The sequence below is a fragment of the Camelus dromedarius genome, chromosome 12 (genome assembly GCF_036321535.1).
Source record: "Camelus dromedarius isolate mCamDro1 chromosome 12, mCamDro1.pat, whole genome shotgun sequence".
In the NCBI taxonomy this organism is placed as follows: Eukaryota; Metazoa; Chordata; class Mammalia; order Artiodactyla; family Camelidae; genus Camelus; species Camelus dromedarius.
The window spans coordinates 30040041-30066891 of record NC_087447.1 but is presented as its reverse complement, the minus strand read 5'-3'; the positions used below and the strand labels follow the sequence as shown (position 1 = coordinate 30066891).

Below are 26851 nucleotides of genomic sequence, written 5' to 3'. Positions count from 1 at the left end.
TAAATAGAGCACTAAAATCTGACAGATGGCCATCAAAAGGTCAGCTGTATAACTGATGAAAGCTAGTAGAATAGGACTTTGTTATGTAGCCAAATGAGCTTGGCTACTTTCCTTTCCTTCTCAGTTTGAAACTTTCTCATCAAGTAACCGGCACAACTGGGAAACCTCAGACAACCTCTATAGTGTCAGACCCCATATTATGTGGCAGAGGAGAGGGGAACAGATTAAAATAGAGGAAAAAAATTGCAAACCAAGCATTCCTAGATCCTTTTTCTCAAATTTGCAAATCGCAAAACCCAGACAAAATAGATTTTTCCCCAGTGGAAGGGAGGCCCGGAGTGTACTCAATTGAAGTCCCTCTACATGGGACTTTTTATATGCAATTTTATAATTCTTATTATTAACAAATACAGAAAACAGTGAAAAGTAATATTTAGCTCCTTCTTGCCATGAATCCATGATTTTTTTCTTTACTCAGTTTACGTTTATTATCGATAACAATAAAAATATTTTAAAGACTATTAGTATTCTTTTACAAAGAGTGAAGTAGCATGTTTACAAAAATTTACATTGTATGATATGCAAAAAATTAAATTAGGAAGGAAAGTGAATTAAGACACTAGTAATAGAGAGAGAAGCCAAAAGAATTATTAGGGCTGAAAAAAGGCGAAATAACAGCAGCATTTTTAGAAGAGTGCAAGGTGCTGAGAGTCAAAAGACATAACAAACTGTGTAATCAAATTATATATACTCCATAGTTCCATTATAAGGAAGGTCAGTTGTCGTATTACTCACAAGTAAACTCTGTAAGCATTTGTCAGTGATGTGCTTTGAACTCCTGAAGATGCATTCTCAGAGGAATATGGAAAAACTGTCCCCTAAAACAGATGTATTTTTATATCTGCAATGACAAGCATGATTATTTCAGGCCTTGTTGTCATATATTAATTATAAAAATTTGAGCTTTTACTCTGAGTGAAGTGGGAGTTCATTGAATTTTTTGGTTTTAAGCAAAGGAGTCATAATAGCTGGATTTCATTTTAAACTCTCTGCCTCATTTCTGCTCACTCTCAGTCCCAAACACACCTCCATGCTCGGCAACTGTGATATCACAAAGACCAACTGGGAGACTTGCAGCAGTGGAGATGGTGAGAAGTCATAGTTAGATTCTGGATATATTTTGAAAGTGGGTTGAATGTGGGTTATGAGAAAAAGGAGTCAAGATTTCAGTCTCCAAGATTTTTCTCATCAATTGAGATGGGAAAACTATGGGTTAACTTGGTCAGGGAGTAAATATCAGAAGGTTCATTTGAGAATGTTGGGTTTGGACATGATTCTTTCAGACCCAGTAGACATGTGAAGAAGACAGATACGTGATGTAAATGCCTGGAGTTAGGGAGAGATATCTGATTGGAGATGTGCATTTAGGAGTTATCAGCATATAGATAATGTCTGAAACTGTGAGACATTATGAGATAACCAAGGACAGGGAATAAAGATGAAAAGGAGAAGGGTCCAGAGACTGAGCTGTAACCTGTAAGGTCAAGAGATGAGAGGAATGCACAAAAGAGATTGAAATGGAGCATCTAGTGAGGCTGGAGAAAAATCGTGAAAGTGTCATGCCCTGGAAGCCAAGAGAGGAAATGTATCGAGGAGGGCACAAGCAATTGTGTCAAATGTCTGGAAAATATCAAAAAAGATGAAGACTAAGGACTGACCACTGACTTTGGCAATGAAAAGCCATTGGTGACTTTGATAGTCTTAGTGGTGGTATGGGACAAAGAAAGCTCATTGTGGAAGATTTAAGAAGAAGGTTTACAAATAATAACTATTGACTCTAGTTTTGTGGAATTCTGGAGCAAAAGGGAACAAAAAATTGAGAAGAAACCACCAGGAAAACTGGAGTCAAAAGAGGGTAATTATTTTCTTCCTAATTTTTAGGGACTAACAGCATGCTTGTATGGTGATGAGAGTTATGAGCTGAGGAGTAGGGGTGAAGAAGGAGGCTGAATTTTACTGTGTAAGGAGAGAGCATGGGAGAATTATTGGGCTGAAGTAGGTGAGAGGGATGGAAACTACTGCATAAGTGGAGGAGATGGGCTTAGTTGGGAGTGCAGTTAGTTTCGGTAGAGTATCAGGCAGGAAGTCAGAATATATGAGTACAGTTGCCAGTAGGTGTGTGGGAGCTGTGGAAGTTTTCTTCAGATTGCCTCAGTCCTCCTAGTGAAACAGGAAGCAAAATCATCAGCTGAGAGTGTGAATTGGGGAGGAGGTTTTGGAAGACAGAATTTGAAATGAGGGAATAAAATATGAAATAGTCTTTAGCAGAGTGGGAAAATAAGTTGACCAGGGGAATATATTTTGACTGCTGATCAGCATAAAGGACCCATCTGAGGTTATTGTTACAAATTTTAGGGAGATCAGCCTATATGTTGACACATTTTTTCCTCCAGTTGTGGATTAACTGTCCATGTGTATGCATGGAGTTGGTGTGATGTACACTTGCACATGCACACACACATACATACATACACCTGACTCATTTAAAGGTAAATTGCTTTGTATCTCCCCTATTCTGTTCAAAAGTATCTTTAAAAGAATACCCATGGTCATGTTACAGCTCCCTCTGAGATGGTATTTTTTAAAATAATAATGCAAAAACTTGATACCATGTCTCTAAAATAGTTGCTAATATTTTTCTTCTTTTTTTTTTTCCCCTCTAGACATTGAACCTTATTTTTAAAACGGAGAAAAATACGAACAAAAAGCACTATAGCCCAACTAACATAACCAGCTATGTAAGAATTGAAAATTATTTTAGAGATCAGTCCTATTACAGATGGGGAAACTTAAGCCCAGGGGAGAGGGATTGGCCTACAGTACACAGGATTCCATGCAATTCTACTCAGAATTTCCCAAATCAAATTGTACCTTATTTGCTTTCTTTAGAGCCATATCACATATCAGACTCTGCCTTATGTTACGATATGGCCAAGGGTATTATTTGTTCAGATTTTGGCAGTCACTTAGGAACAAACTGCATGGTGCTTTCGTTACAGATATCTGCAGAACAGGTGTGTAGCAAAAGGTCTATGCTAATTCCCAGCAGATGCTCAACCTGTCTTCTCGTGTGCATGCAGCAGCTCCGCTGAAGCAAAAGTAGCCTATCCCTGCATAATACCCTGATATTATTTTAGGAAAATGGTATTACTGTTGCCTGGTTACCTCTTTATTTTCTTAATTGCATCTTCATACTGTGAGTTTCATAAGCTTTAGCAACCCCATGGAAAATCCAGAATTACAGATGATTACCCCTTTGTTAGCTTTCTCATTTCCATTTGGAATTAAAAGTCTAGAATCCCAGATTCTTGTCCCTATTTCTACTGTAGATTTGTAACCTTGGTTAAGTAGCTGAACTTTCTGGGCTACGAATTTTTTAACCTATTAAGTGAGTAAAATGGACTTGATCAGTGGTTGAAACGTTTTTAAAGTAGCAGTCTCCTCAGGCTGTATGAGAAATTAAAGTGAAGCTTAAAAAAAATAAATCAGAGCTAGAATGGCCCAGTTGACCACACTTTCAGTACCTTCCAGTCTTCTTAGATTTCCTTGAGACAACTATACAGAAGTCAGGTGCTGCGAGGATCACAATTTAAAACTTAGAGGATCTAACATGTCTTCTGGTTATATCAATTTATAAAAATATGATGTTATGCTACAGATGTGTGTGTGTGTGTGTGTGTGTGTGTGTGATGAATGAAGGGTTCAGGCAAAAAAAAAATGTTTAACACCTATAGTTTGTAAAGATCCTTAAATACCTTAGATCATAGCCCATATGCTATTTAATTTTTCCCCCATTGCTGTAGTGTTAAAGTAAAAGAAATAAGGGTCCAAGTGACACTGATGGAGACCTTTGCCTTCTCATCACATTTTTAAGTTCCATAATATAGAGAAACCTGTATCTGTTAGAAGAATTGTCATGGTTAAAAGTGGTGGGGAGTGATCAATGCCACTAACTGCCAAGTTGGGGAGAAACTGGTGATTCAGCCCTGCTAAGCTTGAGGTACTGGGCAGAGGCTGTGAAGTCACCTGCCAGGATCCAGCCAGTCTGCCAGTTATCATGTGGGATCTGTCTCATATAACTCCTTACAGGTAGGCTGAATTTTACTCTCATCTTTGGAGAAGTGAGGAGAAAGGCTTCTTCACACAGAAGTGGACAGGGTGTAAGTGTTCATTTTAGAAAAATGACAAAAGTAAGAATACCTCTGATTGTTCTAATGAATAAGCTAAGGATCTTAACCAAATACTACTTTCAAAATTCTTTGTATATTTATATCACTATAGAAGTAATACAGATAACAAATTACAAATGCTAGAATGTATTTAGTTCAGAGAAGAAAATAACAAGTCTAAAATATGAGTATGAAGGCATTAGCAATTTTAATAATCCATAATATTTACTTTCAGCCTTGTGCATTAATGAAATTATGATGATACTCTGCAGAAAGAAACGTGTTACCACCAGCAGTATATAAAAGTACTTATACTCACAAAATTCTCACAAATATTAAATATTATAAATTTTCATTCTTATAATGTGATGTCATATTCTTGTTTTTATTCCTGTGATTTCTAGTGAGAATTAATATATTTAGCATTTACATCATTTTAAATATTTTAATATTTTAAATTTACTTTTAGAATAGAGCGTGCGCGCACACGCGTGCGCGCGCACACACACACACACACACACACACACACACACACTACTGTCTTTGAGCTAAACAACCAAGTAGTCTTTCCCCATCTCCTAAAAGCTTTCCTGCCTAAGAAGCGGAACTTTTGCCTTCCTGTGTTTCATAAAGTTTTGTACTAATTTTCCACATGGCACATATCTATATTTGGCTTTAAACCTCCCCCAAATATACTTTTTTAGAAACTCTATTTTACTTCAATCTAATGCTTAAATTTAATGCTTTAACCTATATCACATTATGTAACCCATACCTATATCCATATCCGTATTACAGCTACGTGAAAAGTCAGGTTGCAGGGGCTTTGATATGAAACATATTACCATCCTAGTTCAATAATTAGAAACTGCTTAATTATTTTTAAAGAGAGACAGGACTTTAGATCTCCAGTTCAATCTCCTCATTTTGCAGAGACAAAATTAAGGGAAAGTGAACTTCCCAAGGTTATCTTCTTCGCTGATCATGACTCACTTTCACACATGAACTAATTCATTAGTTCTTTGAAAAGAAGAAAAGAAACAAACCAGTATTTCTCACAACAACTTTGTAATTATGAAAAGCAATCATAGGATAAGTTGGGTTTCAGCACTGATAGTATATGACTCAATCTGGTTTAGAGGTCATTACTCAATGGATCAGTGAGTGGTTGAAATCTTTTTCATTTAAACAACTTCTGACACTGGCTGCCCTTCCTTCTCCCATCTCTTTTAAGATTATATGCAGCTCCTCCAGCGATACTGATGTCCAGATTTGTCAACTTATTTAAGCAATTTAACTGGACTAATGTAGGCATTTCCACTGAGTCAGACAACAGACTTAATTTGTGCCTTAGTCATAAATCCTGTTTAAAGGGGGGTTTTCAGAGCAAAAGCAAATTTGACATCTAATATTTAACAAGTACTCTGGAAAGACTTTTACTTAGAAACCAAAAATTTAATGAGATATTTTAATTCACATTTCTGTTTCTGAGGATGAATTAGTCTGATGTAATCTCCTCCTTTCAAAGTTCTTTACTGAACTTTCTATAATTATTTTCATGCGAGATTTGAAACATTTGGCCAGATACACATTTTTGACACAGAAGCTAGCATTTTATAATTGATATGACTATATATAGTGGGCAACCTCCCCAAATACACTTAGGATACAGAATTTTCCCAAGATAGAGCTGAAAATACTGTAGTGTTTTTGGTTTACTTTTGTTTTTGTTCTTGTGCTTGTATTTCAAGTACTCCCCTTTAGCTCTTCACTTCCTCATTGATTTCCTTTCTTTCTTCTGCCAACCAGCTGTAACTATCAGCTAGGAACCTGTCTTGACCTCCTGTATTTTTTCTTTCTATTTTTTTCTTACAAGAGCTTTATCCTCATATAGGTTCAGGTCTCACCTTTATGTGCAAAACATCTCAAATCTAGGTTGCCTACTCCTACCTCTCCCTCAGCTTGTGAACACATGCACTGAATTGTCTCACACTCAACCCAAAGTTAGTATGTCTGAACCTGAACCTGTCGTATGTCATACCTGCCTGACCACCTTCCCTGCATCCCTAATTTCATCAATGGAAAACTCGGGTCTCCTGAGTTTGAAATATTAGCATGAACTATGATACCCTTTTATTTCCATCTCTCCCCTTTATCTACTCTCCAGCCAATTGTGGTTTTCTGATGTTTATTTTGTAACGTTTCTTATGTGTTTTACTTTCTACTGCTATCAGCCTACCTTTAAGGATTACCAGATGGTCTGTGGGGATCTATACTATGACTTTTCCATAATCTTCTACACACAATCGCCAGATTAATCTTCCTAAAACTTGCTTTTAATAATTAAGGTCTCTTCTTCAATGTCCTTTAGATGAAGTTAATGATTTAACGGAAAAGACAAGATGTTTTAATTTTGTTAACCATCACCTGATTGGATTGGGCTAAACGTCTCTCAGCTTCCTTATATCATTTCCCCACATTTGTTGGTCCGGAGTTCTGTGAACATGCTTCCCAGCCCCATCTTCCCTTCCTTGTCTCTCACAGAGCCTTTGTCTATTCTGTTTCCACACTTCTCTCATTATTTCTCACACTTGAAGTAACTTTGTAATCTCCTTAGTCTATCCATATCCTTTATACTCTTGAAGGTCAGCTGAAGTCCTATCATTATCTGATTTATTCAGTTCAAAATAATTACAGCCATTCTGAAAAAAAAATCGGATCTTTGTCTCCCCAAAATCACTTTATCTGTTTTATCATATTGATAACATAATTGGAAAATTGGAAAACTCTTCTGCAAAGACACATAAGTGCTAGATAAGAAAAAATAATGAAGAAACTAGGGCTTAAGCCTCAGCTCTGTGACTTCCAAGCTGCATGTCTCCTAACAAGCCCCTTATACAACACGCACGTGTCTCAGATTGCTCATCTGTGAAATAAGTAAGGTTGGGTTAAATAGTCCCCAAGTCTCTTTCAGTTTATGATTCATAAATTGATATTTAAAGGTATTTTATATAACATAGCATAAACTGTACTATTATGAAACAAATTCTAGTCTTACAGAATAGACTCTATTTTATTACATGTTTATCTGATGATCATTAAATTTCTCAAGTCCCATCCCTTATAAGAATATTCAAACTTCAGAATCAAAATAAACATATTACAGGAGAGCTGCTTTATTTCTATTACTATATAAAACCAATTCTATTCAGTTGAGCTATTAAAATGTGAGATTACCTACTAAAGAGGTTCTGACACTAATTCCCATGTGGGTCATGGGGAGGTTTCCCACACCAACAAGCAACTGTGGGGACACCAGTTGTGTTGCTGGTGCGTAGGTTCTTGTCCTACCTCAGGAAGAATTCAGAGATGAGGGGCAGAGGTTAAGAAAATAAGGTGGGGATTTATTAGGAGATAGATAGTACCTTCTTAAGGGGAGACCAGTCAGGCTCAGATCGGCAGTGTCCTGAATTTCTTTGGTAAGTTGGTTACATAGAGTGTAAAAATGAATGAGCAGAATATTCACCGGGGAGGGAAGGGTTTGGGGTCATATTCCCTGATTTTCACCCCAACTCCACCTTCCCGAAGGGAAGAGGGATTTTTGTTCTTAGTGTGAATCAGAAGCGTCATGGCATGAGTTCATGATGGGTACTTCTAATCTGCAAGGATAGTTTTATTGAAATGAGGGCATAATGAGCAAATGCTTACTTACATTCAGACACTGAAGATTCCTGCCTTTTCCCATCTTTCTTTGTCGGCCTCCAGGCCACTTGTCACCCCAAAATGTGTGACCACTTATCAGCCCAAAAGTTCTTGCTTTTCTTTCTCTGCCCAGGGACCCTTGTTGTTCACAATGATGTAGGGTTTCCTAGATTTGCCTGTGCCCACCCCTTCTTTTTGCCCAATTCCTGTCATTTGGCCTGCACCCCCCCTTTCTCTGTTCATATCTAGCTATCTGCCTGCTCTAACAATTGGATATCCTACAATTCAACTCAGTTCTGACTCTGTCTACCCAGAGATAGCATCAGATTTCACAGGTGATAAGCTCAGTCCTACAAAACTGCCCCTTCACCCCACTTCACATACTTGTCACAAACCCAAGTTGTTACTGGTGCTTCTGACCAACTGGCTATAAATCAGAGCTCCCCATGAGCCCCTCTTTCCTTTGGTTTGGTTTAATTTGCTAGAGAAGCTCACAGAACTCTGAAAAACATTTTACTTACTAGATCACTAGTTTATTGTAAAAGGTTATAACTCAGGAACAGCCAGATAGAAGAGATGCGTAGAGCAAGGTGTGTGGGAAGGGCACAGAGCTTTCATGCTCTCTCCACGCATGCCACTTTCACCAAATCTCCATGTGGTCATCACCCAGAAACGCTCAGAACCCTGCCCTTGTGGGGTTTATGAAGGTTTCATTACACAGCTATGATTGAGCAAATCATTGGCCATTGGTGATTAAATTCAGTCTCCATCCGCTCTTCCTTCCCCAGATGTCAGGATGCCTGGGGAAGGGACTAGAACTTGCAACCCTCTGATCACCTGGTGGGCTCTTCTGGCATTTAAGCCCCCATCCTTAGGCGCTCTCTGGAAATTGTCACATTAACATAACAAAAGGTGCCTTTAGGCTTTTATCACTTAGGAAATCCCAAGGGTTTTAGGAGCTCTGTGTCAGAAACAGGGAGGCATACCAAATACATATTTCTTTTTACAAATCACAACATCATACCTACATAATCTATTAATTGAATAAGCTTAGGAAACTTTTATTGGAAAAAGGAACTTGCAAAGTACTAGGTACTGTGACAAACATCAACAGATTGGGAATGGGGATAAGGAATAGAAATGAATAAAGGTGTGGTATCTACCTTCAAGGAACCAACTATCTAATGAGAGAGATAAACAGATAAAGGAATTGCTACAATTATAGGCATAAGAAGCTGTTGATTGCTACCACTTTTTGAATACTTTCCACGAACTAGACCTATGCCAGGGACTAACATACAAATGCTAATTAACATGCACAAACTCTAATGTTTACAACAACATTCCAAGGCTATTATTCCTGTTTTGCAGAAGAAAAAAAAATGAGATCCAAGATCTTTATCTCTCCGATGCCATATAGCTAGAGTGATGAAAATGTACTGGCCATTATATCTTATTAGGTATCTTTTAAGGCTTGGAAACATTTCTGTAAAAATTCTTAATTAAAATAGAAGACTGATTATTTCTAAAATGGTGGTGTCACTTAAAAAATTGCCTTTGAAAGTAGTCTTAGAGCTGAGTCTTAAAAGAAGAGTAGACTTTCCATTGACTTGGTTGGTAGACAAGGCCTTTTAGGCACAGATAACATATTGAGCAAAATTCCAGAGACAAAGAAGTTGAGGTCACGTTCAGGGAATTCTGGTGATTTAGGCATGGTAACAAGGAGAGCAGGGAGTGAGCAACGACAAAGATTGGTTGAGTGGGCAGGATATTAGAAGAGTGTGTTACTTACCCAGGGAAAATGTAATTGGAAAATCTAGCCATTCTTTCAAAGATGACAGCTCAATCAGCTTGCATAACAGCAAATAGAATCTACCCACCTGCTTAGTTTCTAATGCAATTTACTGAAAGTTGTGTCTTCCTACACACTTCTTCATAACTAATTTGACCTATACCAGATTGTAGTTTTACAGCAGCTATAGTCAACATTAAAAGATCTTTTTTTCCATGATAATTTTCCACTCTTTTTTCTGGTCTATTGATTTTCTAAGCAATTTTTTTTCTTGTTCTTTTGTTCCTTCTCACAGGCTTGCAGAAGTTGTGCTCTTCTAATCCTGGACTTGAGAAGAGTGTGTGGGTTGCCAAAGGCAAATACAATGGAGGTGAGTTTTGAGGATGGTTTCAGGTGCTCCCACCAACTTTGTCCTTCAATGTAATGGAGGAGCAACTCCAGAGTCTTTGTGGGGTGTGAAATTTTAACATAAGTTTGCAGGATCACATTCATATTATAAATTATCAGTGTAACACTTTACTTACCATGCAGTTTGCAAAGCACATTCACATCTGTAATGTATTTAGTTTTATCCTGTTACTGAACCAAACTCGGGTCCACTCATCCTCATGCAGTAAAGTCAATCTACTGACACTAGGTTGTGGTGAAAGAATGTGCAGTATTTTGCAGATGCCAAGCAAGGAGTATGAGCAGCTAATGCTCAAAAGACCTGAACTCCCCAGTGGATTTCAGGGAAGGGTTTTTAAAGGCAAGGTGAGGGAGAGAGTTACAGGGTGCATGATCAGCTTGTACACAATTCTCTGGTCAATGGTGAGGTAACAGGGTGGTTCCCCAGGGGTTAACAACATCAATACTCAGGTTCCAGCTGGTCTAGGGGCTACATGTTGATGGTCATCATGCCGTTAACTTCTTTTATCTGGTGAGGCTTTTAGTATCTGCAAAGCAACTCAGGAATGTGTATCAGACACTGTTATCTTTGTCCTTCAAGTTGGAACTAAAGATTCTGTGACTGCTATATGGCTGATCTATTGTTTAAATTGTTACCAGTTGTTCTGGACCAACTGCTGTTTTGTTGTTGTTGTTACTACATGTTCACATTCTTCTAATCATTAATTCTTTTGGGGGGGGGGGCGGGTGGTAATTAGGTTTATTTTAAGGAAGGAACTAGGGATTGAACCCAGGACCTTATTTATGCTAAACTCCCATTCCACCCTCCCCCTTCAATCGTTAATTCTTGAACCAGCCTTCTGTGGCTCAGGGGAGGCCTGGGAGACTAAAATTTTTCTTCAAACAAGAGGCAGGCAGAGGACATTGAGGGGTCTGACCTGGGAGGACCCCCCCAGGGTTCTACTTGGTTACATAACCTTCTAGTGAAATTACATTTACTTATAAATGTCTAATACAGGATCCTACATACAAAACTCTTTGTGCCATTTATTTTTAAGAAATGCATTTATATTATAAAATAATAACTTGGTAATCTCAGTATTAATAAATTAATCAGTAAAAACCACTGCAAACAATTTGATATACACTTATTTCTTTTATAGGACTTTTAATATAGATTTTTAAATGGTGAGGGTTTAATTTATGTATATGAACACACACATATCTACGTATATAAAACAGCAAACTGCCCTAAATATCTTTAAATGTCAAAAGTAAACAAAAGTTAATAAAAACCAACACACAACAGATAAAATCAGATAAATGCAAAATATACTTAGTAATCAACTTCTTTTTGAGGTTCAGTCATAAAAGGAAAGACCAAAGCTAATGGTTAATGACTTTATTGGTTATTGGTTAATTAAGTTAACCAATTAAATTGTCAGGGTTAGATGGAGAATAGATCACTCAGAAGGTAGATAGTTCAAACAAGAAAGCAAAACAGAGAGGCAAATATTTAGACAACTTAGAAGAATTTACTCTGGTCCAAGAGATCTCCTTACCCCAACAACAAATCCAGATGGGTATATTGAGCTGTGCCCTGGTAACCACCATTTACTGTCTGTTTCTAGGAATCCACATATAAGTGAGAACATACAGTATTTATCGTTCCCTGTCTGACTTATTTCTCTTAGAATAATACCCTCAAGATCCATTCATGGTGTCACAAAAGGCAGGATTTCCTTTTTTATGGCTGAATAATATTCCATTATATATGTATGCATTTATTCCCTTATATATATATTATATATTATATATATCACATCTTCTGAATGTCTTCCATGTCATGTATTGGCTAGTGTGAATAATGCTGCAATGAATGTAAAGGAGTAGATGTCTCTTTGATAATCTGTTTTTATTTCTTTTGGATATATACCCAGAAATGGAATTGCTGGATCATTTGGTAGTTCTGTTTTATAATTTTTGAGGAACCTTCATACTGTTTCCATAGTGACTATGCTAATTTACTTTTCCACCAACAGTGCACAGAGGGTTCCCTTTTTTCCACAACTTCACCAAGACTTGCTATTTCTTGTCTTTTTGATAATATCTATTCTGACAGGTAAAAGGTGATATCTCCTTGTGGTTTTGATTTGCATTACCCTGATGATTAGCAATGTCAAGCATCTTTTCATGTACTTGTTGCTCATTTGTATGTCTTCTTTGGAAAAATGTATTCATTTTTTGTCAATTTTTAATCCAATTTTTTTGCCATTGAGTCATACGAGTCTCATATATTTTGAATATTAATTCTTTATCAGATAACTGATTTGCAAATATTTTCTCTCTTTCATAGGCTGCCTTTTATATTTTGGTGATTTTTTTTTTTTTTTTTTTTGCTGTGCCCATGCTTTTTAGTTTGATGTAGTCCCACTTGTTTATTTTTGCTTTTATTGCTTTCCTTTTTGCAGTTTTTGTCATATTCAAAACATTGTTGTCAAGACCAATATCAAGAAGCTTTTTCCTTATGTTTTTTTCTAGTAGTTTTACATGTACAGGTGTTACATTTAAGTCTGTAACATATTTTGAGTTAAGTTTTGTGAGTGGTACAAGAGTTCAGTTTCACTCTTCTACATGTGGTTATTCAGTTTACCCTACATCTGTATTGATGTTACTAATATACCCTGTGAACTTCCCTACCCTGACTCTATCTTTGAAAAGTTTGTGCTTCTTTCTGTCAAAGTCACATTTCTGCGACTATAACTGCAAATTGGTCTCCCAACATATATAAGTAAAGGCCACTTTTGGATGTTACTTGGCCACCAGTAGATTAGCTTACCTGTGGTATAAGTTTGCTGTTATCTTCTTTCTTCACTATTTAACATCACTCACTGTTTTGCCTCTAAATGGTTTTCTTATATTAAGTAGTATATAGAGAAAATTATCAACAGTTTCTGCATACCCAAAGAAAGATGGATTATGGAATGGAAATAAGCAAGAAGAAGTAGTGAATCAGTGAAAACTCACATGAATAAAAACAGGTTCTTGTATAACATTTATGACAATAAGAATATTAGCAGGAACTGGTATTTATTGAGTTATTCCATGTGCCAACTACTGTTTAAACCCTTTGTGTGGGATCACTGATTCCACCCAGCAACTCTGTGAGACCAAGACTACTAGCGAATACAGATTAGGGAAATGAGGATTGGTGACATCATGTGTCTGTGATCCAGCTACTTCTGCCCTGATAAGGATGTAAAACCAGGTCTGTCTCCTAAAGAAACAGAGCTCTTGAGCATTCACAGATATTGGTGTGATCCTAAGAATTAGTAACTCCCCAAATTTCCTACCAACTGTGGAAATCAGAATTAGAAGTATTGTTGGAAAGGAGTATTGTTTGTCTGTCTTCAGACATATCCAAGAGGAGGATTTCTCACATGATAAATCATCAAAACCCTGTGTATAGATGGATAAATTATGAAAGATGATAAGGATAACTACTAGGCAACTCTAAGTTGATTTTTTTTAATTCCGCAATTCCGCAGACTTTCTTATTTTTATCGAAAATGAATAACTACATTTTTACATTTAGATTCACCTGTGATATTAAGTGACATGTCCTTTCTATCCTACTCTACAAAAATTTCAGGTTGTTTTTTTTAATACCAAAGAATTCCCATTTCTAATGAAGAAATTGACATCCAGGAGCTAACCTGTCTCCTTGTTAGCAAAGCCTAGGCTTCCAAGTTTTTCCTGCTCCAGGACCAAGACCTATTAGAGAAGACCTCTTGCTTCCTCTCTGAAACCTCATGGAAACAATCCTCTGTACATTGTACCTGTTTTTGAATATTTCTTATGGTCAAGCCATTTACTAGTTTGTTTTTTACTGTGAGCAGGGGAGGCAGGTTTTGTTGAATTTGTCTTTTTATGTTTTGTTTTTTTTTAAATCACTTACTGAAGTATGATTGACATACAAAAAGCTGTACTTAATGTATGCAACGTGATGAATTTGGAGATAAGTATACACGCATGAAAACATCTTCACAGTCAATTCCATAAACACATCGGTCACCTCCAAGATTATTCTCCTGCCCTGTTCTTCCTTCCTTCCTTCCTTCCCTGGTTAAGTAGAATGTTGGTTACTAAGTGCTGGGGGAAAGGGGATATGCAAAGGGGAATATGTCAAAGGGTACAAACCTTGTTATGCACGATGATTAAGTTCTGGAGATCAACGGTATAGTTAGTAATATTGTGCTATGTGTCTGAATTTTTGCTAACAAGGTAGATAGGTTTTGTGTTCCATTTGTTTGTTTGTTTTAATCGAGATTGTATTACAGTTCCATCCTTCCCAATTACTCTGCCCAAACTCCTTATGGTCTCCTTGATACTTCTCTTGCTCTTACTCCCCACATACAATTAGTTAATTCATCCTGTGACTCTGTCTTCAAAATGTATGCATAATCCAACTACTTCTGATCACTTTCACTGTCACCACTCTGGTCCAGAGTACCTTCATCTTTCCCACAGGTAAGTGAAACACCCTCCCACCCCTCACACACTCTCTCCCTGACAGAGCAGCTGCAACAAATATTAGCTAAATCAGATACGGTCAATCCTCTGCTGAACCCGCACCCCCAGGGGCTTCCTATGTTGTACAGACCTTACTTAAAATGACCTGCAACACCCAGCTACCCACCCTCTGATTTCATCTCCTACTAATTTCCCCTTCCTGGTAATTCTTCTTACTTCTGGGCTGTTACATTTGTTGTGGCTTCTGTCTGGAACACTGTATTCACCCAAATGTGCATGGCTTCCTGCCTCACTGCCTTTAGGACTTCAATCAAACATCACTTCTTCGGTGGGACCCTGAGTGACCCTTCCCTTGCCATCATATGCATGCCTCTCCCCTACTCTGTGACATTTATTTTTCTTCAAAGCACTTACCCAATATACTATATCTTTTGTTATTTTCATATTATTACATTTATTCTCCAATTAGATTGTCCCCTACATGGGAGAAGGAAATTTTGCTTTATTTTTTTTTTCCGTTTTGATCACTGTCCTCAGTACCTAGAACAGTGCCTGATAGATGATAGTTCTCAAAAGCATTGCTGATGAGATGAACTACAGAGTAGTGTGTCCTTAATATGTAGAATCCCCTGGAGTTTATGCAGTACTGTATTAATTTCCCTGGGGTTAATCGTAATATCAACTTGAGCTCCTTAGAAGGCAGTCTCTGCTTTTGTTATATGTGTTCTTCTGAAGATAATCATTAGCCAAGCCCATGACGACGGTATACGCATCCCTGGTGTGAGGCAGAGCGCTAATTGCCCCCCACACTAGGGACTGGGAGGGCTTCCTGTCTTAATGAAAGCCGGTTTAGTCACTAGTGAGATTCACATGATTCTTCCGAGATGTTGTTCCAGATTTTCCCTTTAATTTATTTCAACTTTCCCTCCTCTTATTCTCCAGCACTTACTCTCCTGGATATGGTAGATGCTTAAATATCAAAGGAATATACTTTTCTTCCATTTTCTTAGGAAAATCTGTTTTAAATTAATTCCAGATTCTTGAGGGAGAATGTAATTGAATCTTCACTGTTACAAACCAGACGCTGTTGTTCCTATTTACCATTTGTTTCTAAACAGCAGCCTCGAAAAGCACAGTCTTAGTACGTAGCCATTCTAATCTATGAATAAGAGAAAGCTAGTAGATCTATACAAAGATATGTGCAGTGGAGTGATCTTCTTTTACTAGGACATGTGCTCACTCACTTATTCATTTATCACAGCATTGTAGTGAGTCTTTTTTGCTACAGACATTAAGCTGGGTGAGAAAGTATATGAAGAGAGGCTGAAAAGAACATTAGATTCAGAATTAGAAGAACCAAGATGGAGTCAGACTGGGGCATATAATAGCAGTGTGACTTTGGCAGCTCAAATTTCTTTGAGGTTCCTATTTTTTATTAAGAAAATGAAGGTGATAATACATACTTCACAAACCTAGATTTTTCTGAGCACTGTAAGAACAATTGAATTATAAAATAATTTGTAAATTGTTATATAAATATAAACTTTTTATGATCAGATTATAACAAGGTTTCATGTTTTTATAAGAAATCAAATATTATCATAAATCATTTCATGTCATAAGAAGGGAGTATGCAGGGAAGAAAGAGAGAGACAGGGAACATGACTGCCAGGGTTATTTTCTCAACATAGAAAATTCAGCAGGAGAAAAATATGTAAGTGTTTACAATAAAAAGCAACTGTGTGGCATAAAAGTCAACTACATGGGCTTTAGAGTCAGATTATCTGTGTTCAAATCTTTGTTATGCTTTTCCCTTAGCTGTATGATTTTGAGTATTTACTTAATCCCCTTGTTCTTCAATTTCCTGATTTATAAATTTGAGATGATAGTATTGACCTCATATGGCTAATGTGAGAGTTGAGATAAGTGTTTAGCATACTAAGCTCCCATTAATGTTAGTTATTGTTATTCTACTCATTAATGTTATTAATATTGTAAGTGAAGCAGCACATAAAATTCCCGTTGCCAAAACTGGATTTTCAGAAATGCCGTGCAGAGATGTGAGCTGGCCCCTTGGTGTGATAAATGAGAATGGCAAGTTGGCCATCTTTCTCTTCCCTCTTTTACTCTTTCTTTGTCTTCTGTATATCGATACCTCCACTTTCCAAAGCTCAGATTGTCCAGGGCCCTTGCTGCAAATCTGTCTGGTGCTCAGAGATCTTGGCTCTTCCCTCTTTGGGACTACAGTGTTCAGGGAACAGGGATTACAGGGAATAAGTTAGATACGTGATAAACCAATCCAAGTCATAGTAGTAATTACTTAATGAGTTTTTCTCTCCATTTTAACAAGAGGTGTTCAGTGAATAAGTAAAGAAGCAAGAAATAATCAACCTCCCAAACCAAATAGTTTTTTCTATAAATGTAGACCCATTATCATCATCAAGGCATTTAACATTTCATATTTGTAATTTATAAATCACATTTACTTATTACTGAGTTTAATTCCAACAGTTTTATGAGTTAAATAAATATGATTGTTTTTTATTTGACATGTAATCTTTGTATCCTTTTTTATAAATTCTAGGCAGGTCTGTAAGTATGTTATTTGGAAAACAAGATCTGTAGATGATCGCACTTACCTATGGTGTTCAGATGATCAGTCCATCTAGCTAGCTATCAATCATAAATAGTTAGGTATTATATATTATTTCCTATCTCAGTCCATAAAGGTCTACTTCAGTTGGGCAGAGTCCACTCTTCTTTCCTAGTCTCCCTTTTAAAATCTCCTCAGTTTCTCTAACTCTCGGCTCTCCTTGTTTGTAGCACCGCTCTGAAAGTCTGCTGCAAGCTGCTGGAAGGGGGTTCACGTGAAGCTCACAACAGCTTAAATCTTTAAGGGTCTAGGCAGGAAGTGTGAGTGAGTTAGGCAGGCAGTTCAAAATATCACAAAGGGAAGGATAAAAGAAACCAAACCTCAACTTCAGGAGAAGTGTGATGAATTGGAGAGAGGAGGCACTGAACAATTCAGTTCCACTTGACCGTTGACAAGTGATAATGAAGTTTCAGTTTTAACACATGTCCCCAGTTTTTCAAGAGAATTTGAAAATGAGGATATTTACCGAAATTCCTCAATTTAGAATATTGGCAATACTTTTGAATCCTTAAAAGAAAAAAAAAGTAAAGTACTATGTAAGCTTAATAAAACAACCCTAAAGCCACATTTGTCCTTTGTCTATAAACCTGATACCTCTGCATTATACCCTTCAGGAGTCTGACAGGGAACTAGATAAAGAAAGTGTAGCCCTGTTAATATTGACTGCCCTTCATCAAGGGGATGATGAGTTATGCTAACACAGTCTGTCTCTTTATTCTGTTTTACTAAAGACCTCTCCTCTCCACTAGGGGCAGTTTTGAGAACAGAAAACGTAAATAGAGAATAAAATTATCTCTTGCTGCTCACAATTGAGGTAGCTGTTGCTCAAATATTTGCTCTAAATGTGATCACCATGAGGTTCTAATTTACCAGGGACAATCCCTGTTTACACTTGTTGTCCCGCCCATCATAATAACTAATAGTTCCCCTTTCATACTAAAAAGTATGCCAGTTAGGGAAATAAATTGTGTGTTACCATTAGTGCTGGTTAGTACGTGTGTCATAACTATCGACAGAACAAAATCTCATGAATGCAGAGAGACAAGTACATAATTTCTGGGTGCTACGTGAGATAAAACTGTTACAGTGTCTAGACTCAAAGCCAGGTTAGCTGACTCTAACATCAGAACTCCTTCCGTAATCCAGGCTATTTTAAAGTTTTGTATTAAGCTTTAGAGACCTATTTTATAGATACTGGAACTAAGGCTAAGAGAAATAAAATGTACTCAGGCATATCCCTTAGGAAATAACAGCACAGATTTTAACTGAGAGCTTTTGAGGTCAAGGCTGCATACTTTCCTGTCTCCCTATTTGGAAACCAAAGACCAAGCATTATACTATACATAGCAATCCCTACACTAAAGGTACAATTTGGTGATGCATCTGTTAAGAGAAATAAACTAAAAGAATAGGACTAATAGTTGGGGAGACATGACTAACTGGCATAAAAGGATCAGAGAATAACTCATAATTCTATATAATAAAGTGCTGAATTACTGAGTAAGGATAGAGAAGTTCAGAAGAGACTTTGTGTGGGCTGGCGTATTCAGGGAAGAGGTGGCACGTCAACTGTGCCTTGGAGGACTTGGGTGATGAACAGCAGGTGGAGAGCATTCCCACAAGAGAAAACAGAAGTATTTTTGGTTGTCTTTGTGAGGCAGATCAAGGAATATATTCTGACCCAAACTGAGCGTTTGTGCTGGGGAATCAAGAGAAATCTGGTGAATAAATTAAGTTGGACCAGATTATAAGAATTTCTTTAATGTTTAATTTTGTTTTAGCCATACATATACACATTTAAATAAATGCATAAATGTGGTTATATACATGCTTTTGAATATATAGTCATTTTTCTTTCCCTCTTTTTTTTTGGTTTCCTTTTCTCCTTTTCTTCCTTCCAGCTATATAAACCCACTTACACCCATGTTAACAACCTAGTATGTAGCTTTGTATATATTTTATCCCTGTCCAAATAATCAGACAGATTTCATGGTAAGATAAATCATAATTTACTGCATTGCTGAGTCTGAGTTTTGTTTCCAGTGTTTTTCCACCAAGATCGATGCTTCCATAAACACCTTGACATATAGGTCATTATTTATGGCTGCTGTGTTTATGCAGGATAGACTTCTAGGAGTAGATTATTGGTTAAAATAGGCACTCATGCTTTACAATTCCAAAGCAATGTATGAAAGGATTCTTTTCTCAACTTCCCCTATAAAAATAGGTATCATGGCTCCTTTCCATTTTTGCTAATGTGAAGAGCTTGAAAATATGCTCTGTTATTTTAACTTATACTTCCCTGATTACCAGAGAAAATATTTTCCCTGTTTTAAATTATTTATGACTTTTTTTAGATTTTGATCTGAGAATGTGGTCTGTAAGTACATTTCTTTCCTGTTACGTTTTTTTTTTCTTTTCCCCTCTCTTTCTCTCTTTCTCTTTTAAATTTATCAGTCAGGGTTTAATCAGGGAAGCCGAATGAGAATACTTTAAGTATTATGGAATAGGGATTTATTTTAGAAATTGTAATTTACCGAGCTATAGGAGATTTTCAGAATAATGGTCCAAAAAGGGATGTTGGAGTATATGATAAAAGCCACTAACCAGCCCTTCTGTAGCACTGGCTTGGCAGACAGTCAGGGAATCTGGAGTGGGACTGTAACAGAGCGCTGGTGGGGCAGCCCAGGGAACAGCTATTGCCTGGGTACCTGGTGGTGGCGGCATTTCTGTAGGAAAAAAAGAGCTGGACCCAGTGCCAGGAAGAACACAGGCTAGCTAGAGTCTGTATGCACCTCTGTGTCATTCTCTCATTGCTTGTAAACTCGGCGACCTTCAAAGTGCAGTGGCTGCTGCTTGCCTTCAGCTTTCCTAGACATGCACAAATTTCTCTCCTGATTAGCTTTAACCTGGAACCACACAGGGAAGGCAATTCTGCAAAACATAGTTGTAGCTTTGTGATGTTGACACAAAAGGTGATGTGACAGTTTGTTCACAAAATACAAAGATAATATATATTCTTATAAACTCCTGTTAAATTAGGTTCATTGATTGTAGTAAGTCATCTAGCTCTTTCTTTGTTTATTTTGGTCTCCTATATTGTTTACATTTTTAGAGAAGTATAGGTAATCTCCCATTACACTTAAAAATTTATTAATTTCTTGATTGTCTAACAGTTTTCCTTTTGTATTAAAAGCTATACAGTTTGGTGCATAAATATATGGCTGTTATATCTTACTCATAAATTATACTTTTATCTTTACATAATATGCCTTTTTAACCTTTTATTTCTTCTAATGTGAAATTCTGTCTTGACTGATATTAATATTGCTAAATTTATTTGCATTTACCTTGAATCACTTTGACCACCACTTTATTACTTTCCCTTAAATATTTTTATTTATTAGAAAGTGCATATCTTGCCTTTAACCCAATACATTTATTTTTTAGTGGGAAAGAAATGAGTCTTCATATTTGGAATATTGGCTAATAGACCTGATTTTATTCATTTCATTTTGTTTTGAATCTATTATTTATGTCCATTGTTGAATATGTGTTTTCCTTTTCCTTGTTTTTCCTGGTTTGATCAAGGTGCAATATATTTCATTTGTTCTCTCCTTGAACAATTCACTATTCTTTGCCCATTCGTTAAATACTACTTTCATTTTCCTTGTTCTCATAATCAGATGCTTTAAACCAAATTATTTTGTCTATTAAGATACATGCTTCTGTTTGCCCCTTTTTTATCTCGTCCTCAATAAAAGAAGATCTTAAGAGTATTCTTAACTTTTCATCTTTCCTTCTTCATTCTCCCTTCTCTCATTAGACTTCTCCCACTCACGACTACCTAGATTCGTTGAGAGAATTAGTAACTAATTAGAATTCATTTAATAGTGTTTCCTTTTATTTCAATACCTTTTAATAGCTTTTATAGTAAGTATCCCTGGAAAGTATACTATTAGTCACTTGAATTTAATTAGATAGATAAATATATAAACGTACGATACTATTATATAGTGTATATTACTCTTCTTTTATCTTGAGGTATCTCTTCTGATTCTTTTTTTTTTTTTGCAGTAGAGTCGTTCCTTAAGTGTTTAATCAAACAAATCATAAAAGTTATACATTCCTCAAATTATTGCAGATCCTTAAGTGTCTTCCTATACTTGACAATAAGTTTTCTCTTATCTAGATATGTGATTCCGGAATGAAGTCATTTTCATCACCAGTCTGGTTTCTAGTTTCCAGCATTGCAGATTAAAAAGTCTGCTGTCAGTCTACTTTCAGTTTTCTTTACTCAGTATTTTAGCGATTCCCAAGTGACAAAACCTAATTTGGGGATTGGAAAATATAGTCACTAGCGTTAACAAACTTTCCTGAAAGAGACCATATGCAGATTTTGTTTTTATTGCGTAAAATGTAACACTGTATTTTTTTTCCAAATGTTCAACCATTATTTTACAATAAAACACCACAAACTTGGAAGACTTGGAACTTCAAACATACAAGGTTTATATAACCATTTGCTGTCTATTCTTAAAGTAATTAGAAAGATGTACTGTTTCTTCTCATGTAAAGCTTGCAAAGACTAAAATTATATATCCTGGCTGAATTTGGTACATTGATTCCAGTATATATTTGTTAAATGTACTGAAAAGAAAATATGTGGTTTTCTCCTATTACATGTAGAAATTATAGAAATGGAGGAAGAAGACCTTTGTTTAATATAAAATATGATTTACTGATTGTTTTCAAGGTGACATGATGTGATCAAGTATTCAGTGATGCTAAAATAGATTCTTTAGATTTACTTTAACGAATACCAGGGCTATTCATAACTGACATATTGATTACTAATACATACATGGTTTCAAGTAGCCAGTATTTATTTTTTAATTAAATTCAATGGTGTCTCATTAAATAATTAATTCAGTAACATTTTCATCCTATAACTTTTGTTTTGGCAAACTCTTTGTCTCTTTATTATACTACAGTATTTAATTTCAGATGCACTCCAGTTCAGGTAGCACAATACTTCTATCTGTAGTTTGCATCAGTGAGGATTTTCTGTACCGTTTCTGCTATTTTCCTTCAGAGGAGAAAGAGGAATAACCCTGATCAAGCTAGCCATATGGATTACATTTCTGAAGTCAGAGCACATGAAATTCTCTTCCAGCAGACAAGAATCCTGGAATATGAGGAGCAGAACAGACCTTAGGGAGTATCTAATCCATCAGTCTTATTATAGATGAGACACCTTGGGCCAAGAAGGCAAAGTGATTTTCACACTGTTAGCATTCCAATTTATACACCAGGATAAGTGTGTGGCCTTGAGACTCCCAAGTAATGCCCTCCTTCTACCTTTTTCTGCTGGGTTAAAAAGTGGGCTTCCATAGCCAAGTGCTGATTTTTTTTTTCAATTTCAAAGCTATACTATTATTGGATCAAAATAGCATAATGACTATTTCTATACAGATTATTTTAAAATACCTGTTATCCGTTAGCATTTTTTTTTTTGCATTTGTTTTTCTGATATAAGTAAAACAGATTTGATGGTTAAGGTGACTACATAATTTACTGTCCAAAAAAGGACTTTTTTTTTATAGTTTGAGGCTGTTAATAATTACACTATGACAAAAGGCAACCCAGAATATAAGGTCACTCTAGGAATAGATGGAGAATAAGGTTAAAATATCAGTAAGTAAAAAAACAAAAATAAACACAGACATTTAATTCATTCATGTCTTCTCCATATAGACTTATCTATATTTTGAGTTTCACCATTATAAATAGATCTTGCATATATAATTTTTTGCAAAAGTTGATCTCACTACAATACTATTTTTAAGTCTGCTTTTGACTAATAAAAAAATGTATCCGGAACATTTTCCAGTAAAAAAAAATTCATACACACTATATTTTTTAAAGGATTGCTTAGTATTACATTGTTAATATCTTTGGACAAATGGCAAGCCAGCCGGCACATTCCTTGCTCCAGCAGGATTGGTTATGTTCAAATAGAGACCACAATTTGTTTACAACCAGCCACCCTAGCTTCTCAGGGGTCAAGCATACATTATCTCTGAAAATAAATTGGTAATTATAAAATCTACCTTCATTTCTACCTTTCTACTGATAAGCACCCAAACAACCAGTTACATAGAGCATAGGCGTGCACCAGTCAGGCAGAGGCATGAAGCTATGAGAAGTGATTCTAGCCACACCCAGAACCAAGACCAGCTGAGTAGCAGCTGTGCTCAAAAGCACCAAATTCACCAAAATATAGTAGAGTAAGTAGTTGATATGACCAGAGTATCAGTTTGAGAGCTTACAAAGATGAGCAGATGTAGAAAATAAATCAATAATAATTACTTTGTTAGATTTTCAACACAACATAACAAAAACAGTTTTTATAAAATTATCCAACTGGAATAAATAAAATCACAAAGAAAGGAAAATCCATAGTCTTGCATGCAAATCTTGAAAGGCAATTAAGGACTTGTATTTGCCTAAGAAAGAAGACAACTGCTCAGGGCACTAAACAAGCATTTTTCTTGAAGTCATCTTACATTTTAAAATTCATTGCTTCCTTTATTATTCATTAGTAAGCATTTATTAAGCTTGTGTGATAGGAACTACGTTGGTGTCTAAAGAAACAGTTATTCTACACTCAGTCTTCTCTGAAGGAGACCATAGTCTTCCACTAATAGGGTCTCCCAGGGAGATCATGCCTTCTCTATTCCTTACGTTTTGCAGATAAACCCACACCAACGTGACTTGGCTATTTCATTTTGCCCATTAGTACCTTAAATAACTGGATTCAAGAAATGGAATAACCACAGAAAGAATTTCTATCTCTAATTCTGTTTATATTTAGACAATAAAAACAGAATTGGCAGTTTCAGTTTCAATTAAGTCTGTGATTCAAGACCCACAGAGGTAACAACAGAACTCTCTACATTCCTGTAATAGAGCACAATACAGGGAAACTCACAATTGACTGAGCTGAGCAGTCATATTCTGGAATTCAAAGGAATACAGCCCTCTCAGTTATGTAAAGAGCAGAGTCCTTTACCTCTCTGGGAGGCAACAGTTAGCATGGGGGCCTGATAAATTAATTACTTACGGAGGACAGGAGACAGGTGGTGAGCTGTGGGAGGGCAAATGCAGCAGAAACCTCAAAAAAAAAAAAAAAAAAGCCAGGATCCAACAATTGGAGTTGTAGTTCTGTCTGTAGAAATAGAGACATGAAGCGATTTTAAAGATATGTGTATATAATCTATATAAAATCTACATTATGTACTTTGTAGAAAGTATAAACATGACAAACATACATGGAGGTATTTAAAAAAAAAAACACTTAATCCTAACTTGCAAAAGTAATTATTCTGGGCATTTTGGTATGTTTCTTTCCAGTCTTTTTTTTTCTTATTTTTCAAAATATAGTCAAGATTATACTATATATGGTATTAATCATGCCTCCTCACTGAAAATTATATAAAATAAATATTTCTCATCATTAAAATTTGAAGAAAGAAGTTTGAAACCAGAAATAGTAAGAAAAACCAAACCAACAGTTTAGCCTTCCCTAATAAGGCCATTTAATATTCATTCCTCAACTTTTTGCAATGGAGATGTCAGTATAAAATACGACTCCTTATCAAATCATAGAAGATTTATTTTTCAGAAAAGTCGTTGCTCAAACCCCTCTTTCTGCACTCCCCACTTCGAAAACACACATACTCTTTCTTTACACACACACACACACACACACTCTCTCTCTCTCTCTCTCTCACACACACACACACACAGAGCCTTTCCTTCTCTTTGCATTGCCTTTCCTGTAAAGCAGATGGTGCTTGAAATTTCCTAGGCCCCTCACAAAGCTGTTCCTCTAGCAACCTTCCTTAAAAGACTGATTTTAAAACAAGCAAAGATGTTCTTTGAATCCCCTGCTAGTCAATCTGTCAGTCCAGCCTAAAATGTTTCTAATTAAAACAATCAACTTTATGAGAAGATAATTTAATCATAGCTATACTACAGAGGTTTGAGTGCAAGAGTGTTAGAAATCATGCCAAACTACTTTTAAAAAAATAATGAGGTTAAAATCTTTCTAATGAGGTTCAGATTCTTACCTCATTCCTATCTCCAATTCACACATGCTTGGCTCCTGCTGTGTTGTGGTTGGACAAAATCAGACATCAGTAGAAAGAAGAGGTTCTAGAAAATGGAAGATGTTACCTATATATGGAAGTGCAGAGTAGAACCAGATGCTTTTAATTCTTTCAGTTATTCTTCCTGGTCATGAACTGAATTAATGCTCACATTTCAAAAATGTTTCTGATTCTGATCCCAGTGATTTGAAAGGATTTTTAAAAGAATATCAAATCTGCAGGGATCATAATCATAATGTAGTATCTAATACGTATTGGGTACTAGTTTCCTGTCATAAATTAGAAAAACATTTTAATTTAATCCTCACTCATGACCATAGAGTTGTGTTACAATCCAGTGAGTTGAGTTGTATCAGAATGACCTATGAGTTGAGTTGTATTAGAATTCTAAGTAAATGAACAAAACATATCAGAAACATTGTCAGGCAAGTCATTTACTGCACTAGGTTTCAGTGCCCTCTTCTGTACAAATTATCTGAAAAAGAAGCCTTTGCGAAAATAGTCTCTAAGTTTTGTTACAAATCTTGAGTTCAAGATAACTTCACATTGAGTTCATTCTTCATAGCCAAGTATTTCTTAAGTGTCTGCATGCTGGGATCTTACTGAATGCTCAACATGATCCTTCTGTAGGACCATTATACTTTGTTTAAAAAAAGGCTGCACATCCTTTGCTATGCCTCCCACTGAGAGTGGAACCCAATTTCTCTCTTCTTGCTTCAGATGGCTTCAAGCTCAGTCACTAAAATCTCGAGAGACTCTGAGTCAGAACCACCAGGCTGAGCCAAGCCAACCCATAAAGTACCATGTGAGATAATAAATTGTAGCTTTAAGCCTCTGGTTTCAGAGTGGTTTGTTATGTAGCCGTATATAACTGGAACAACCTGCTTCTTCAAAGCTCCCATTCCCTTTACTGCCCTTGTATCATGAACCACAGGTAAAATCAAAGAGCATATGCTAGTTGCTCAGCCTACTTGAGGTTTTGAAAATTTCGAATGCCTTTTTTTAGGGGAGGAGATAATTAGGTTTATTTATTTACTTATGTTTTAAGTGGAAGTACTGGGGATTGAACCCAGGACCTTCTGAATGCTAGTCAGGCACTCTACCACTGAGCTGCCCCCTCCCCTAGTCAACTTTCTTTTTGATGGGGGTGCTGGTGATTGCACTTGGGACCTCCTGCATGCTAAGCATGTGCTTTGCCTCTGAGCTATACCTTCCCCCTGAAAATTCTGAAGTCTGTTCACCTTTTTCATCTACCTTTATTTGGCTCTTTCACCTGATTCTGAGTTGATCTCATTAAACTTCTAAACTCAGGAAATGATAGACTCTTCTGCTGTGTGTGTCTGTTCAGTAATACATTACATCTTCCAGGAGGAACTTAAGA

The 26851-nt window shown here is 36.3% G+C and overlaps 1 protein-coding gene across 3 annotated transcripts in view; it reads left to right on the top strand.

The window, feature by feature from the left end:
* The window catches only part of ANO3 (anoctamin 3), a 360413-nt gene that overhangs the window by 93535 nt on the left and 240027 nt on the right, over positions 1 to 26851 (top strand). For 2 of the 3 annotated variants that reach the window (XM_031459864.2, XM_064492495.1), the window contains exon 2: positions 10019 to 10093. In XM_031459864.2, the coding sequence (XP_031315724.2) occupies positions 10019 to 10093 (75 nt within the window). Of the gene's footprint in view, positions 1 to 4002; positions 4150 to 10018; positions 10094 to 26851 lie in introns of those variants that run through there. The other variant, XM_064492497.1, reaches the window with a different exon arrangement.